Source organism: Salvelinus alpinus, chromosome 2 (assembly GCF_045679555.1).
Source record: "Salvelinus alpinus chromosome 2, SLU_Salpinus.1, whole genome shotgun sequence".
NCBI classification, from domain to species: domain Eukaryota; kingdom Metazoa; phylum Chordata; class Actinopteri; order Salmoniformes; family Salmonidae; genus Salvelinus; species Salvelinus alpinus.
Window position 1 is genome coordinate 127,973,065 of NC_092087.1, and position 15,180 is coordinate 127,988,244.

At 44.5% G+C, this 15,180-nt stretch overlaps 1 protein-coding gene across 2 annotated transcripts in view; it reads left to right on the forward strand.

Annotated features, from left to right (window-relative positions):
• Window positions 1-15,180, forward strand: part of LOC139568716 (protein kinase C alpha type-like) — a 220,610-nt gene that overhangs the window by 162,737 nt on the left and 42,693 nt on the right. For both annotated transcript variants that reach the window (XM_071390747.1, XM_071390748.1), the window contains 5 exons: window positions 4,441-4,584; window positions 5,137-5,310; window positions 6,964-7,055; window positions 9,127-9,189; window positions 9,400-9,538. In XM_071390747.1, coding sequence (XP_071246848.1) covers window positions 4,441-4,584; window positions 5,137-5,310; window positions 6,964-7,055; window positions 9,127-9,189; window positions 9,400-9,538 — 612 coding nt within the window. The remainder of the gene's footprint in view (window positions 1-4,440; window positions 4,585-5,136; window positions 5,311-6,963; window positions 7,056-9,126; window positions 9,190-9,399; window positions 9,539-15,180) is intronic.

Here is a 15,180-nt window from a genome sequence, read left to right on the forward strand (position 1 = left end):
CAGTACAGTTAGTTAGGCCCTTCTCCATTTGTTCAGTGTCGATTTTATAGGGCCATAATGTGGCTTTTACTATATTTTTATAAACACAAGCATTTCGTTGGACCCGCTAATAGATCTGCTAAACTGTGTACGCAACCAATAAACTTTGATTTGATGAGTTGATTTCTCTCACGTTGTTCAGCGCTTAGCCACAAGAGGGCAGTATCAAGCCAGGTTTTAAAATGCATTGCATGTAGGTGCAGTGACTCGAATACAGCACAATTTACAGTGCATTCAGAAAGTATTCAGACCCCTTCCCTTTTTCCGCATTTTAATGACAAAGTGAAAACCTTATTTTTTTATTTATTTTTTTTAGCAAAATTATTACAAATAAAAAACAGAAATACCTTATTTACATTTCAGACCCTCTGCTATGAGACTCGAAATTGAGCTCAGGTTCATCCGTTTTCCATTGATCATCCTTGATTTTTCTACAAGTTGATTGGTGTCCACCTGTGGTAAATTCAATTGATTGGACATGATTTTGAAAGGCACACACCTGTCTATATAAGGTCCCACAGTTGACAGTGCATGTCAGAGCAAAAACCAAGCCATGATGTTGAAGGAATTGTCTGTAGAGCCTCGAGACAGGATTGTGTCGAGGCACAGATCTGGGGAAGGGTACTAAAATATTTCTGCAGCATTGAAGGTCCCCAAGAACACAGTGCCCTCCATCATTCTTAAATGGAACAAGTTTGAAACCACCAAGACTCTTCCTAGAGCTGGCTGCCCGGCCAAACTAAGTAGTTGGGGAGAGGGGCCTTGGTCAGGGAAGTGACCAAGAACCTGATGGTCACTCTGACAGAGCTACAGAGTTCCTCTGTGGAGATGGGAGAACCTTCCAGAAGGACAACCATCTCTGCAGCACTCCACTAATCAGGCCTTTATGGTAGTGGCCAGACAGATACCACTCCTCAGTAAAAGGCACATGACAGCCCGCTTGGAGTTTGCTAAAAGGCACCAAAAGACTCTCAGACCATGAGAAACAAGATTCTCTGTTCTGATGAAACCAATATTGAACTCTTTGACCTGAATACCAAGCGTCACGTCTGGAGGAAACCTGGCACCATCCCTACGGTGAAGCATGGTGGTGGCAGCACCATGCTTGAAATGTTTTTCAGCGGCAGAAACTTGGAGACTAGTCAGGATTGTGGAAAAGATAAACAGAGCAAAATACAGCGAGAACGCTCTGCTCAGGATCTCAGACTGGGGCGAAGGTTCACCTTCCAACAGGACAACGACCCTAAGCACACAGCCAGGAGTGGCGTCGGGACAAGTCTCTGAATGTCCTTGAGTGGCCCAGCCAGAGCCTGGACTTGAACCCGATCAAACATCACTGGAGAGACCTGAAGATAGCTTGGCAGCGACACTCCCCATCCAACCTGACAGAGCTTGATAGGATCTGCAAAGAAGAATGGGAGCAACTTCCCAAATACAGGTGTGCCAAGCTTGTAGCGTCATACATAAGAAGACTCGAGGCTGTAATCGCTGCCAAAGGTTCTTCAACAAAATACTGGGTGAAGGATCTGAATACTTATGTAAATGTGATATGTCTAATACATTTGCAAAAATGTCTAATCCTGTTTTTGCTTCATCATTATGGGGTAATGTGTGTAGATTGATGAGGGATTAAAAAAAAATCTATTTTAGAAAAAGGCTGTAATGTAACAAAATCTGTAAAAAGTCAAGGAGTCAGAATACTTTCTGAATGCATTCTGTATCATTACATAAAGTTATCATGAAACGCATAATTTATGACATGCTGGTTTATGGTTCTAGACCCTAAATTTCATAGTGTCAGTTTGTGGTCTTTGTCTTTTGCTTAGGAATTTGTCAAACTGACCCCTTGTAAAGGAAATGGCACTCTAGACAAACTCTAAATGATTCTAAATGATTCTGAATGCGTTTGTTTTGTCTTTTGTTAGTGAGAGAAAGAAACGTAGTAAGAAAACCATAGTTGGAGTTTCCACCCGTTACCACTAGATGGCCCCATAGCACTTCGTTGTAAACCCAGTAGGAGCGACTGTGCTACTGAAATAACATGTTCCTTTACGTCAGTGTGATAGTGTTATGAGCGACCCGTGCTCCTGAGATCAATTGTTTCAGTGCTTTGGTGTTATGAGCGAGTGCTCCTGAAATAAAATGTGCCTGTGTTGTCAATGCATTTAGTCTTATGAGTGACTGTGCTCCTGAAATAAAATGTGCCTGTGTTGTCAATGCGTTTAGTCTTATGAGTGACTGTGCTTCTGAGATGGTGTGCCTGTGTTGTCAATGCGTTTAGTCTTATGAGTGACTGTGCTTCTGAGATGGTGTGCCTGTGTTGTCAATGCGTTTCGTCTTATGAGTGACTGTGCTCCTGAGATAGTGTGCCTGTGTTGTCAATGCGTTTAGCCTTATGAGTGACTGTGCTCCTGAGATGGTGTGCCTGTGTTGGTAATGTGTTTAGCCTTATGAGTTACTGTGCTTCTGAGATGGTGTGCCTGTGTTGTCAATGTGTTTAGCCTTATGAGTGACTGTGCTCCTGAGATAGTGTGCCTGTGTTGTCAATGTGTTTAGCCTTATGAGTGACTGTGCTCCTGAGATAGTGTGCCTGTGTTGTCAATGCGTTTAGTCTTATGAGTGACTGTGCTCCTGAGATGGTGTGCCTGTGTTGTCAATGCGTTTAGTCTTGAGTGACTGTGCTTCTGAGATGGTGTGCCTGTGTTGGTAATGTGTTTAGCCTTATGAGTGACTGTGCTTCTGAGATGGTGTGCCTGTGTTGGTAATGTGTTAGTCTTATGAGTGACTGTGCTTCTGAGATAGTGTGCCTGTGTTGGTAATGTGTTAGTCTTATGAGTGACTGTGCTCCTGAGATAGTGTGCCTGTGTTGGTAATGTGTTAGTCTTATGAGCGACTGTGCTCCTGAGATAAAGCATGTCTGTATGGTAGTGCTTCTGAAAGTATGGCTGTGTTTCAGCTGTCAGCCGTTCTTTGTTCACCTCTCCCCCGCTGTGGTTACAGGGCCAGGCAAAGGACAAAGCCAACAAAGCCAAAGTTCAGGTGCGTCCGAGAGGAAGTGAGGCCGCTTTCGCGAGTCTCTTCCTCTCGTTGGCTTCGCTTATAGGTGTGCTGTGGTCTGCTTCGCCCAATAGTGTGCTGCCTATGCCTTACTAGCTATTTCTAGGCCCCGCCCGGTAAACAACCCCTAGCCACTGTAGCATAGACACCTGTCTGAATATGGACGGGAGTGGACGGGTGTAAGCAATATGGCGAAGTCTTCACCTAGCCTATCAGAGGGCAGGGTGGAGCTTTAACCTGTTGCTCATGCCTATCACGTCCTGTCAGGTTTACGTGAAGTGAAGAAGGTGAGGGGCTAGGAATGATCTGGACTTGTGTGCAGACGCCATTAACCAAACTAAAGCCGCCTGACCAGTTTATTGCACCTCGTCTAGCCATGAACACCAAGGGGGGAAACGGCAGTATATTGACACAGAGCACCTCACACACGTGACGTGTCAATTTATTGGACAGATTCCAATGGGATCAAATGTCTTTGGGTCAGTTGATTTGGATTGTCATATATTCTACACAAATGGGCAGCTTTATTGTTGTGTGCAGTTTGTAATGTGCGTGGCTGCCAGCCTGTCCAGTGTACTAGACAGACGAGGTGAGCTGTACTGTGGACCAGGTTTAGCATGACTGTGCCAGCCGCTCGATTTGGCCCAAGCTCTTGAGGTGTGTGTGTGTGAGTGCGTGCGCGGAGAGATTTGACACCTGTGAGTGAGGGTGAAGAATGAGGATGGTACCCAGGCCGTTGTGACACTCATGTTCCCACTGCCTGGATAACAGATGGAATAGGCCTCCGGAGGGAATGGAGGTCGCAAGAGTGTGTGAAAACGGGTGTGTGTAGTGCATGTGTGTGTTCGAGGCCACGAGAGTTTTACCGTCTCGCTCTGATTCTGAACCAAGCATGACTTGACGAGCTTCGAAGTTTTGTAAGAGCACGTAGTGGACACACTTTAGCGTTGCGATTGATACTTGATTGGATGGTACACTGACCAATGACAATGCATTATCACCGAGGGGTTTGACAGTAATTCATTCAAATGTGGTTAGATGAATTTCAACATTTTGACCTAAGGGTGTCTTGTCACGCCACAAAAAGGGGAGTTATTTTGCCATAATAGGTTAGCATAATGGCAAAGTCAGGAGTATTCAACACGTGTACTGTAATTCCATATTTACTTTTGTATACCCTCTGTGTCTATCTGTGTTCCATCTCCTCCAAAGTGAATTTTTTTTTTTAACTACATTTTTTATTTAGAATTGTGTTATAGTGTGTTTATAAAAGGCTGCACAGCAATGTGTGTGAGTGTGTCGTGTGTGTCTCTCACCCCATTCCCCTCTCCTCACCACACATAGAAAGCCAAGCTGGGCCCTGGTACTAAGAAGGTGATCTCGCCGTCAGATGACAGCACGTCTAATCTGCCCTCTAACAACCTGGACTCTGTCAAACTCACCGACTTCAACTTCCTGGCCGTGCTGGGGAAAGGCAGCTTCGGCAAGGTGAGCCAGGATTTGACTTGCATTTTTAAGGAGGTGAAGTGGTAGGTTCCCGGACACAGATTAAACCTGGTCCTGGACAGAAAAGCACTTTCAAGTGAAGATTCTCCATTGATCTTTAGTGTTGATCTTGCTTGTTCTGTTTTTGGGAAATGTCCCCACATTGATTTGTCACGAGTTATTCTCATTGGCTTCTGAAATCAGCTACCCAACTTGTCATGTTGAATGTCCTGGGACGTTATCTATCGGACAAATCTGAAATTGATCAAGATCCAAGTCTATGTTGGTGTACGTGAGTCACATCATAGTCACATCATCCATAATTTACACAGAACCGAGTCATACAATGAATGAATACAATGCAATGTTTCGGTTTAGACCGTCCGTACCTCGATGTAGCACAACGTGAATAAATTAGTATATCCACGCGTCAGTTGACTAATAAGCATACAGTAACAACATAACAGTTGAGTTAATAGCATTACTATCCGCATTAAGCCAACCTATTAGAAGCCCTCGGTCTAACCTTTGACCTCTGGTGTTCCTGTGTACCAGGTGATTCTGGCAGAGATGAAGCCCACAGATGATCTGTACGCCATCAAGATCCTGAAGAAGGACGTGGTGATCCAGGATGATGATGTGGAGTGTACCATGATAGAGAAGAGAGTCCTGGCCCAGCAGGACAAACCACCCTTCCTCACTTCACTCCACTCCTGCTTCCAGACCGTGGTATGGAGACTACGGGCACACATACGGACACACACGCACACACACGTGGACATATGGGCACGCCCGCATGCACAAACGCACAATTGCTTGTTTTTTGCTGTCCATCGATGTTGATGATGATGTGGCTGTGGTTATTGTGGTGGGGCATAAACACACACACACACACACATATGTACACCACCCACGTATACACACACACACACACACAAAGGTCAATTAACTTTTTCTTTGTTTTAATCTGTCTGCTTTTTCAGCACTTTTCATTCCTTCTTAATCTTTAATCCCTCAATCTCTCTTGGGCAGAGACGACAAAGGGCAGGCACCATCTGCACCGTACGGTGGCGAACACACACACACACACACACACACACACACACACACACACACACACACACACACACACACACACACACACACACACATCCCCAATGTGGAAATCTAAAATTCTTTGCATTTTAAGTGATGAGAAGTCCAAATCCTCTTCACAATAAGGTGCCACGATCACTTTGAGGGTAATTGTTTAAGAAAACCATTTGCCTTGTCTGACAGGTTATGTCAAGCTTATGTTTAGCAAAGTGCATAAAATACCGCTAACCTTATTATAATCTCGCAGTGTGATTTCATTTCAAATTATTCTTCAACAATGTGCGTTATAAGGAGGCGATTTATTTAACTAGGGTTTAGTAAGCTGAGGAATACATAAATAGTTGCCTCTTCAGAACGCACAATGTTGAAGGAAAGTTTCAAATTAAGTCATACTTCCAGATCATAATTATGCAATAAGGCCCGAGGAGGTATGGTATATGGCCTTTATACCACAGCTAAAGGCTGTTCTAAGTCCACGATGCAATGCAGAGTGCCTGGACACAGCCCTTAGCCGTGCTATATTGACCATATACCACAAACCCCCGAGGTGCCTTATTGCTATTATAAACTGTTTACCAACGTAATTAGACCAGTATATGGTAATATTTTGTCATACCCGTGGTACACAGTCTGATATACCACGTCTTTTAGCCAATCAGTATTCAGGGCTCGAACCACCGGGTAATAATGAGGTGTATGTTATGTTTTGCACTTTGAAAATGTCGCCCTGTGACTAGTGCAGGACAGACGGTTAAAGAGGCTGTCTGAGGGATTTACTTCAGTTTGACTACACATAATCGAGTCATACATGGGAAATATTTCTGAGGGGTGTACTTTTTCCTCCGATGTTGTTGTTCTGCGTTCTATAGTTTTTATTTTACATTTATTTAACTAGGCAAGTCAGTTAAAAAAATATTAGTTACAATGACGGCCTAGGAACAGTGGGTTAACTGCCTTGTTCAGGGGCAGAACGACAGATTTGTACCTTGTCAGCTCGGGGATTCAATCTTGCAACCTTTCGGTTACTAGTCCAACGCTCTAACCACTAGGCTACGCTGCCGCCCATTTTACTTAACACTCCTACCGTATCCCCTATGTGTGACTCAATACTACACAACAGCCTCATCACTGGGTCCTACAGTATAATGAAGAACGCCTCTGTCTTTCTGACACGGCTGTTATCATGTCACAGTATATGACGGTAGGACAGATGCCAACCCAAAACATTATGAAAAACAATGTTAAGTGATATTTAACACCCCCATCTCTGTCTCCCTCTCTGCCCAGGACCGGCTGTACTTTGTCATGGAGTACGTGACTGGAGGAGACCTCATGTACCACATCCAACAAGCGGGCAAGTTCAAAGAGCCACAGGCAGTGTAAGTTACCCTTTCCCCTCGCTTTCACCTTTTATACTGAATACAAATATAAACGCAAGCATGTAAAGTGTTGGTCCCATGTTTTTGCTCCCGAGTGGCGCAGCGGTCTAAGGCACTGCTTCGCAGTGCAAGAGGCATCACTACAACCCCTGGTTCGATTCCAGGCTGTATCACATCCGGCCGTGATTGGGAGTCCCAATCGGCGCACAATTGGCCCAGCGTCGTCCGGGTTTGGCCGGGGTAGGCCGTCATTGTAAATGAGGATTTGTTCTTAACTGACTTGCCTAGTTAAATAAAGGTAAAACATTTGTAAAAAAATTAAAAAATTGTTAGCTGAAATTAAATATTTAATATTTTTTATTTAACCTTTATTTAACTAGGCAAGTCAGTTAAGAACAAATTCTTATTTACAATGACGGCCTACCAAAAGGCAAAAGGCCTTCTGCGGGGACGGGGGCTGGGATTTAAAAAAGAAATAAAAATATAAATATAGAGCAAAACACACATCACAACAAGAGACAAAACACTACATAAAGAGAGACCAAAGACAACAACATAGCAAGGCAGCAACACATGACAACAACATGGTAGCAACACAACATGGTAGCAACACAACATGGTAGCAGCACAAAACAGGGTACAAACATTATTGGACACAGACAACAGCACAAAGGGCCAGAAGGTAGAGACACCAATACATCACGGAAAGTAGCCATAACTGTCAGTAAGTGTCCATGATTGAGTCTTTGAATGAAGAGATTGAGATAAAACTGTCCAGTTTGAGTGTTTGTTGCAGCTCGTTCCAGTCGCTAGCTGCAGTGAACTGATAACACAAACGACCCAGGGATGTGTGTGCTTTAGGGACCGTTAACAGAATGTGACTGGCAGAACAGGTGTTGTATATGGAGGAGGAGGGCTCCAGGAGATATCTTAGATGGGGGGAGTGAGGCCTAAGAGGGATTTATAAATAAGCATCAACCAGGTCTTGTGACGGGTATGCAGAGATGACCAGTTTACAAGGGAGTATAGAGTGCAGTGTTGTGTCCTATAAGGAGCATTGGTGGCAAATGGTAAAGAACATCTAGCCGCTCGAGAGCACCCTTACCTGCCTGTCTATAAATTATGTCTCCGTAATCTAGCATGGGTAGGATGGTCATCTGAATCAGGGTTAGTTTGGCAACTGGGGTGAAAGAGGAGACCAAGTCTAGATTTAACTTTAGCCTGCAGCTTTGATATGTGCTGAGAGAAGAACAGTGCACCGTCTAGCCATACTCCCAAGTACTTGTATGAGGTGACTACCTCCAGCTCTAAACCCTCAGAGGTAGTAATCACACCTGTGGGGAGAGGGGTATTCTTCTTACTAAACCACATGACCTTTGTTTTGGAGGTGTTCAGAACAAGGTTAAGGGTAGAGAAAGCTTTTTGGACACTAAGAAAGCTTTGTTATAGAGCATTTAACACAAAATCAGGGGATCCCAGAGAATTGTATGTCATTTCTCTACCATAAGCCGCCTCCAATGTCGTTTTAGAGAATTTGGCAGTACATCCAACCGGCCTCACAACCGCAGACTGGTTCAAACTTGTAAGCACGCCAGCCCAGGACCTCCACATCCGGCTTCCTCTTCACCTGCGTGATCATCTGAGGAGGGGTGCTAAGGAGTATTTCTGTCATTAATAATAAAGCCCTAATTCAGATTGGCTGGGCCTTACTCCCAGGTGGCTGCACCTCTGCCCAGTCATGTGAAATCTATAAATTAGATGTTCTATGTACTGTAACTCAGTAAAATCTTTGAAATTGTTGCATTTATATTTTTGGTCGGTATAAATAGGGGGCATAAAAGAGAGTGTGTGTGTGTGTAAAAGATAAATCAAAAGAGGGCTTGGAAGAGAGCGGGGGAAGGGAGAGGAAGAGGTGAAACTAGACTGGGCACTGCAACGTACGGAGGAGAAGGAGAGACGACAGAAATATTCATTCTTATACCTAGGCTGTCAGAATGTGTTCAGCACATTACAGTCCGTTACAACCCTTCCTGTTTGAAATAAATGTCTAACATGGAGCATGTCATTGCAGGTTCTATGCAGCAGAGATCTCTGTTGGCCTGTCCTTCCTGCACAAGAAAGGAGTCATTTACAGGTGGGTCTTCTTCCAGTGTACACCAACTCAGAGGCACTTTATCCCAGTCTAGGATCAATGTTTACTGTACACTGTGTATTGTCAAACCATGAATGAATCAATGTAATAATGTAAATGTCAGGAAGTAACAGGAGTGGTGTAGAAAAGGCCCTAAAATACAATGGTCGTCTTCATTTGGCCCTTGTCACATGATGCGGGTGTCTCCTGCAGGGATCTGAAGCTGGACAACGTGATGCTGGACTCGGAGGGCCACATTAAGATCGCTGACTTTGGCATGTGTAAAGAGAACATATACGAGGGGGTGACCACTCGCACCTTCTGTGGGACGCCCGACTACATCGCCCCAGAGGTAGGAACAGGGCGAGTGTGTGTGGGGAGGGAGAGGGGTGGTCATCTTTGTCATTGTCTGGCCTGCGCCTCCGTCTCCGTGGTGATCCACATCCGAGTCGACAGCTCAGGACACACACACACACACACACACACACACACACACACACACACACACACACACCAGCTGACTCTGACAAACATCCTTGTGCTCTAGGGCTGGTTCAAACTTATCACAGAGAAGCCAAGGTCTCCATATCATTGATTATCTATGTAGGCTATGTCCTGTTGGACAAGCAGCCTGTCTCAGTAAGCATGCTATCCAGGGAAGAAACACTGAACCCCGGCCGTAGAGAGTAACATAAGCACTAACTTTAACAATGCTATTTTAGCATAAAACTCATGTAAGCGCCATTTAAACCACAAAAATGAACGCCTTTTGAGTTAGAAAGGCTAGTGTCTTCTGAACATTTTGAGATAGAAGAACTACAGTCTCTACTGAACATTTTAAGTTAGAAAGACTGTCTACTGAACATTTTAAGTTAGAAAGACTGTCTACTGAACATTTTAAGGAAGAAAGACTGTCTACTGAACATTTTAAGTTAGAAAGACTGTCTACTGAACATTTTAAGTTAGAAAGACTGTCTACTGAACATTTTAAGTTAGAAAGACTGTCTACTGAACATTTTAAGTTAGAAAGACTGTCTACTGAACATTTTAAGTTAGAAAGACTGTCTACTGAACATTTTAAGGAAGAAAGACTGTCTACTGAACATTTTGAGTTATATGCTAATGTCTACTGAACATTTTGAGTTAGAAGAACTACAGTCTCTTCTGAACATTTTGAGTTAAAAAGGCTAGTGTCTACTGAGCATATTGAGTTAGAAAGACTGTCTACTGAACATTTTGAGTTAGAAAGGCTAGTGTCTACTGAACATTTTGAGTTAAAGGCTAGTGTCTACTGAACATTTTGAGTTTGAAAGGCTAGTGTCTACTGAACATTTTGAGTTTGAAAGGCTAGTGTCTACTGAACATTTTGAGTTAGAAAGGCTAGTGTCTACTGAACATTTTGAGTTAGAAAGGCTAGTGTCTACTGAACAATTTGAGTTAGAAAGGCTAGTGTCTACTGAACATTTTGAGTTAGAAAGGCTAGTGTCTACTGAACATTTTGAGTTAGAAAGGCTAGTGTCTACTGAACAATTTGAGTTAGAAAGGCTAGTGTCTACTGAACATTTTGAGTTAGAAAGACTAGTGTCTACTGAACATTTTGAGTTTGAAAGGCTAGTGTCTACTGAACATTTTGAGTTAGAAAGGCTAGTCTCTACTGAACATTTTGAGTTAGAAAGGCTAGTGTCTACTGAACATTTTGAGTTAGAAGACCTACAGTCTCTACTGAACATTTTGAGTTAGAAAGACTCTCTTCTGAACATTTTGAGTTAGAAGAACTACAGCCTCTACTGAACATTTTGAGTAGAAAAACTGTCTACTAAACATTTTTAGTTTGAAAGACTGTCTACTGAACACTGAGTTAGAAAGGCTAGTCTCTACTGAACATTTTGAGTAGGACTACAGTCTCTACTGAACATTTTGAGTTAAACATGTCAGTCTCTACTGAACATTTTGAGTTAGAAAGACTGTCTACTGAACATTTTGAGTTAGAAAGACTGTCTACTGAACACTGAGTTAGAAAGGCTAGTCTCTACTGAACATTTTGAGTAGGACTACAGTCTCTACTGAACATTTTGAGTTAAACATGTCAGTCTCTACTGAACATTTTGAGTTAGAAGAACTACAGTCTCTACTGAACATTTTAAGTTAGAAAGACTGTCTACTGAACATTTTAAGTTAGAAAGACTGTCTACTGAACATTTTAAGGAAGAAAGACTGTCTACTGAACATTTTGAGTTATATGCTAATGTCTACTGACCATTTTGAGTTAGAAGAACTACAGTCTCTTCTGAACATTTTGAGTTAAAAAGGCTAGTGTCTACTGAACATTTTGAGTTAAAGGCTAGTGTCTACTGAACATTTTGAGTTAGAAGAACTACAGTCTCTTCTGAACATTTTGAGTTAAAAAGGCTAGTGTCTACTGAACATTTTGAGTTAAAGGCTAGTGTCTACTGAACATTTTGAGTTAGAAGAACTACAGTCTCTTCTGAACATTTTGAGTTAAAAAGGCTAGTGTCTACTGAGCATATTGAGTTAGAAAGACTGTCTACTGAACATTTTGAGTTAGAAAGACTGTCTACTGAACATTTTGAGTTTGAAAGGCTAGTGTCTACTGAACATTTTGAGTTAGAAAGGCTAGTGTCTACTGAACATTTTGAGTTTGAAAGGCTAGTGTCTACTGAACATTTTGAGTTAGAAAGGCTAGTGTCTACTGAACATTTTGAGTTAGAAAGGCTAGTGTCTACTGAACATTTTGAGTTAGAAAGACTAGTGTCTACTGAACATTTTGAGTTAGAAAGGCTAGTGTCTACTGAACATTTTGAGTAGGACTACAGTCTCTACTGAACATTTTGAGTTAAACATGTCAGTCTCTACTGAACATTTTGAGTTAGAAAAACGTAAATCTCTACTGAACATTTTGAGTTAGAAAAATGTGTCTCTACTGAACATTTTGAGTTAGAAAAATGTGTCTCTACTGAACATTTTGAGTTAGAAAAAGAGCGTGTTGCATGAGAATCTGCCCTAGATGTAACCAACCCAGTCAAGCACAGCCCAGTGAGGGACATCATATTGATTTCCTCTCTCAGAGGTTCATTTGGTTTCATGGGTGCTGGGGCTGGGTGGACAAGCTGTGATGGTGGTGAGGTACACCCACACTCAGGGTGGAGACTTGGGAGAGTAGACGTCGAGACCTAGACGTTGAGACCATTTTATTAGCGCCAATGAACGGTTGGAAATTGACATTTACCTAAAAGCACAGTTTGAATTGCAAACTGATTTCTTCAAGTCTGATTTCTTCGTTGAAGTGAAATTGACCTCAACCTCGTAATACCAGAAGTTCTGCGTCCCCTATATGTGTGTTGTATTCATATTGTCTTACTTATTATCCTCTGCGTTTGTCTGTGCGTGTGTTCATGCACTTTAGTGTCTGTGTGAGAGTGTCCGTGTGTCTACACGTTCAGTGTGTGTCCGTGCGTATCTGTATGGGAGTACTCTTCCGTGTACTGTACGTATGTGCGTCTCTTAGTTGTCAGGACCCATGTGGAAAAACGGCTCAGGCGCGGTCCCCGGGCACCTCTAGCTCTTTCGCCTGTCACCACCGCATTACGCCACGCGCACACTGCGTTGCTCTACTTCTCTCTCTCCGCTGTTTACCTCTCACCCTGACCCACATAGGCAGCCATGGGAAGGCTCTGTGAGCGTCCCAAACGGCACCCTGTTTCTTCTATAGCCCTATGGGCCTTGGTCAAAAGCAGTGCACTATAAAGGGAATAAATAGGGTGTCATCTGGGATGCAGCCTCTATCAATCTGAGAGGAACACGTTGGTCACCGTGTGCTAATGGGAATGTACGCACCGGGTTATCAGAGTAACAGACCTGTGAGTTAGAGAGGGGGAGGTGGAGGGGAGGAGAAATAGGGAGGCAGAGACACTGGGAGAGAGAGGCAGAGAGACACTGGGAGAGAGAGGCAGAGAGACACTGGGAGAGAGAGGCAGAGAGACACTGGGAGAGAGAGGCAGAGAGAGAGAGGCAGAGAGACACTGGGAGAGAGAGACACTGGGAGAGAGAGGCAGAGAGACACTGGGAGAGAGAGACACTGGGAGAGAGAGGGAGAGAGAGGCAGAGAGACACTGGGAGAGAGAGGCAGAGAGACACTGGGAGAGAGAGGCAGAGAGACACTGGGAGAGAGAGGCAGAGAGACTCTGGGAGAGAGAGGCAGAGAGACTCTGGGAGAGAGAGGCAGAGAGACTCTGGGAGAGAGAGGCAGAGAGACTCTGGGAGAGAGAGGCAGAGAGACACTGGGAGAGAGAGGCAGAGAGACACTGGGAGAGAGAGGCAGAGAGACACTGGGAGAGAGAGGCAGAGAGACACTGGGAGAGAGAGGCAGAGAGACTCTGGGAGAGAGAGGCAGAGAGACTCTGGGAGAGAGAGGCAGAGAGACTCTGGGAGAGAGAGGCAGAGAGACCATGGGAGAGAGAGGCAGAGACACTGGGAGAGAGAGGCAGAGAGACACTGGGAGAGAGAGGCAGAGAGACACTGGGAGAGAGAGGCAGAGAGACACTGGGAGAGAGAGGCAGATGGGAGAGAGAGGCAGATGGGAGAGAGAGGCAGAGGCAGATGGGAGAGAGAGGCAGATGGGAGAGAGAGGCAGATGGGAGAGAGAGGCAGATGGGAGAGAGAGGCAGATGGGAGAGAGAGGCAGATGGGAGAGAGAGGCAGATGGGAGAGAGAGGCAGATGGGAGAGAGAGGCAGATGGGAGAGAGAGGCAGATGGGAGAGAGAGGCAGAGAGACTCTGGGAGAGAGAGGCAGAGAGACTCTGGGAGAGAGAGGCAGATGGGAGAGAGAGGCAGAGAGACTCTGGGAGAGAGAGGCAGAGAGACTCTGGGAGAGAGAGGAGAGACTCTGGGAGAGAGAGGCAGAGAGACTCTGGGAGAGAGAGGCAGAGAGACTCTGGGAGAGAGAGGCAGAGAGACACTGGGAGAGAGAGGCAGATGGGAGAGAGAGGCAGAGAGACTCTGGGAGAGAGAGGCAGAGAGACTCTGGGAGAGAGAGGCAGAGAGACTCTGGGAGAGAGAGGCAGAGAGACTCTGGGAGAGAGAGGCAGAGAGACTCTGGGAGAGAGAGGCAGAGAGACTCTGGGAGAGAGAGGCAGAGAGACACTGGGAGAGAGAGGCAGAGAGACACTGGGAGAGAGAGAGAAGCTGCTTTAGCACTGGGAGAGACACTGGGAGAGAGAGAGAAGCTGCTTTTGGATTGTCCTCTGGCACCTTGTTTTGGCTTCAAGAACTTCACTTCCTATTTTTAGGTTTTGTGCAATTAGTGGTTGAGGTGACAAGATGTTTTCAGGTCAAGTAGTTTGTGTGTTCAATCCTCTGTGTTGACAGAGGAAGGTGGAGGGGAGAGAGGAGAGAGCGAGAGAAACTGCCAAAGTACATGTTTGCACTTTGTCAATGTGCACTAAACTCAGCTTGACTTCCCATTTTGCCTCGCTCCCCAAAGCCTTTAGCGATAACAGCTAACATTAGCCAAGACGGAGACCCTTCAACTGGGTAGCAGTTGCCCTATAGATCAAGCTTATCTTGCCCATAACCCCAACCGTTAGAGGCAAGTTGATGAGGGTCAACTTGGTGGTAACTCAATATACTTTACAGGTGCAATACTTTATTCTCTTGTAAGATTCAGTTTGATCAATGAACTGATAACAAAATGCCATTCCAACACAAAAGTATTATAAACAGCAGGACTAGAGCCAGCTTATTAAAAGCCTTCATAGACAGTAGCGTTCCAGGACCACGGTTGACCATCCCAGATATACACTGACTTCTGGGTAAACCGTGTGACGAATCAGCTACTGAAAGCCTGCTGCCTATCCATTCAACAGTGTGGCCATTTCTGAATGAACACCATCGACCCAGACATTCAGTCGGCATAGTAGCCTGACTAGTTCAAATACATTCACTTCAGAACCTAGCAACAGACGTACAGCTTCTGG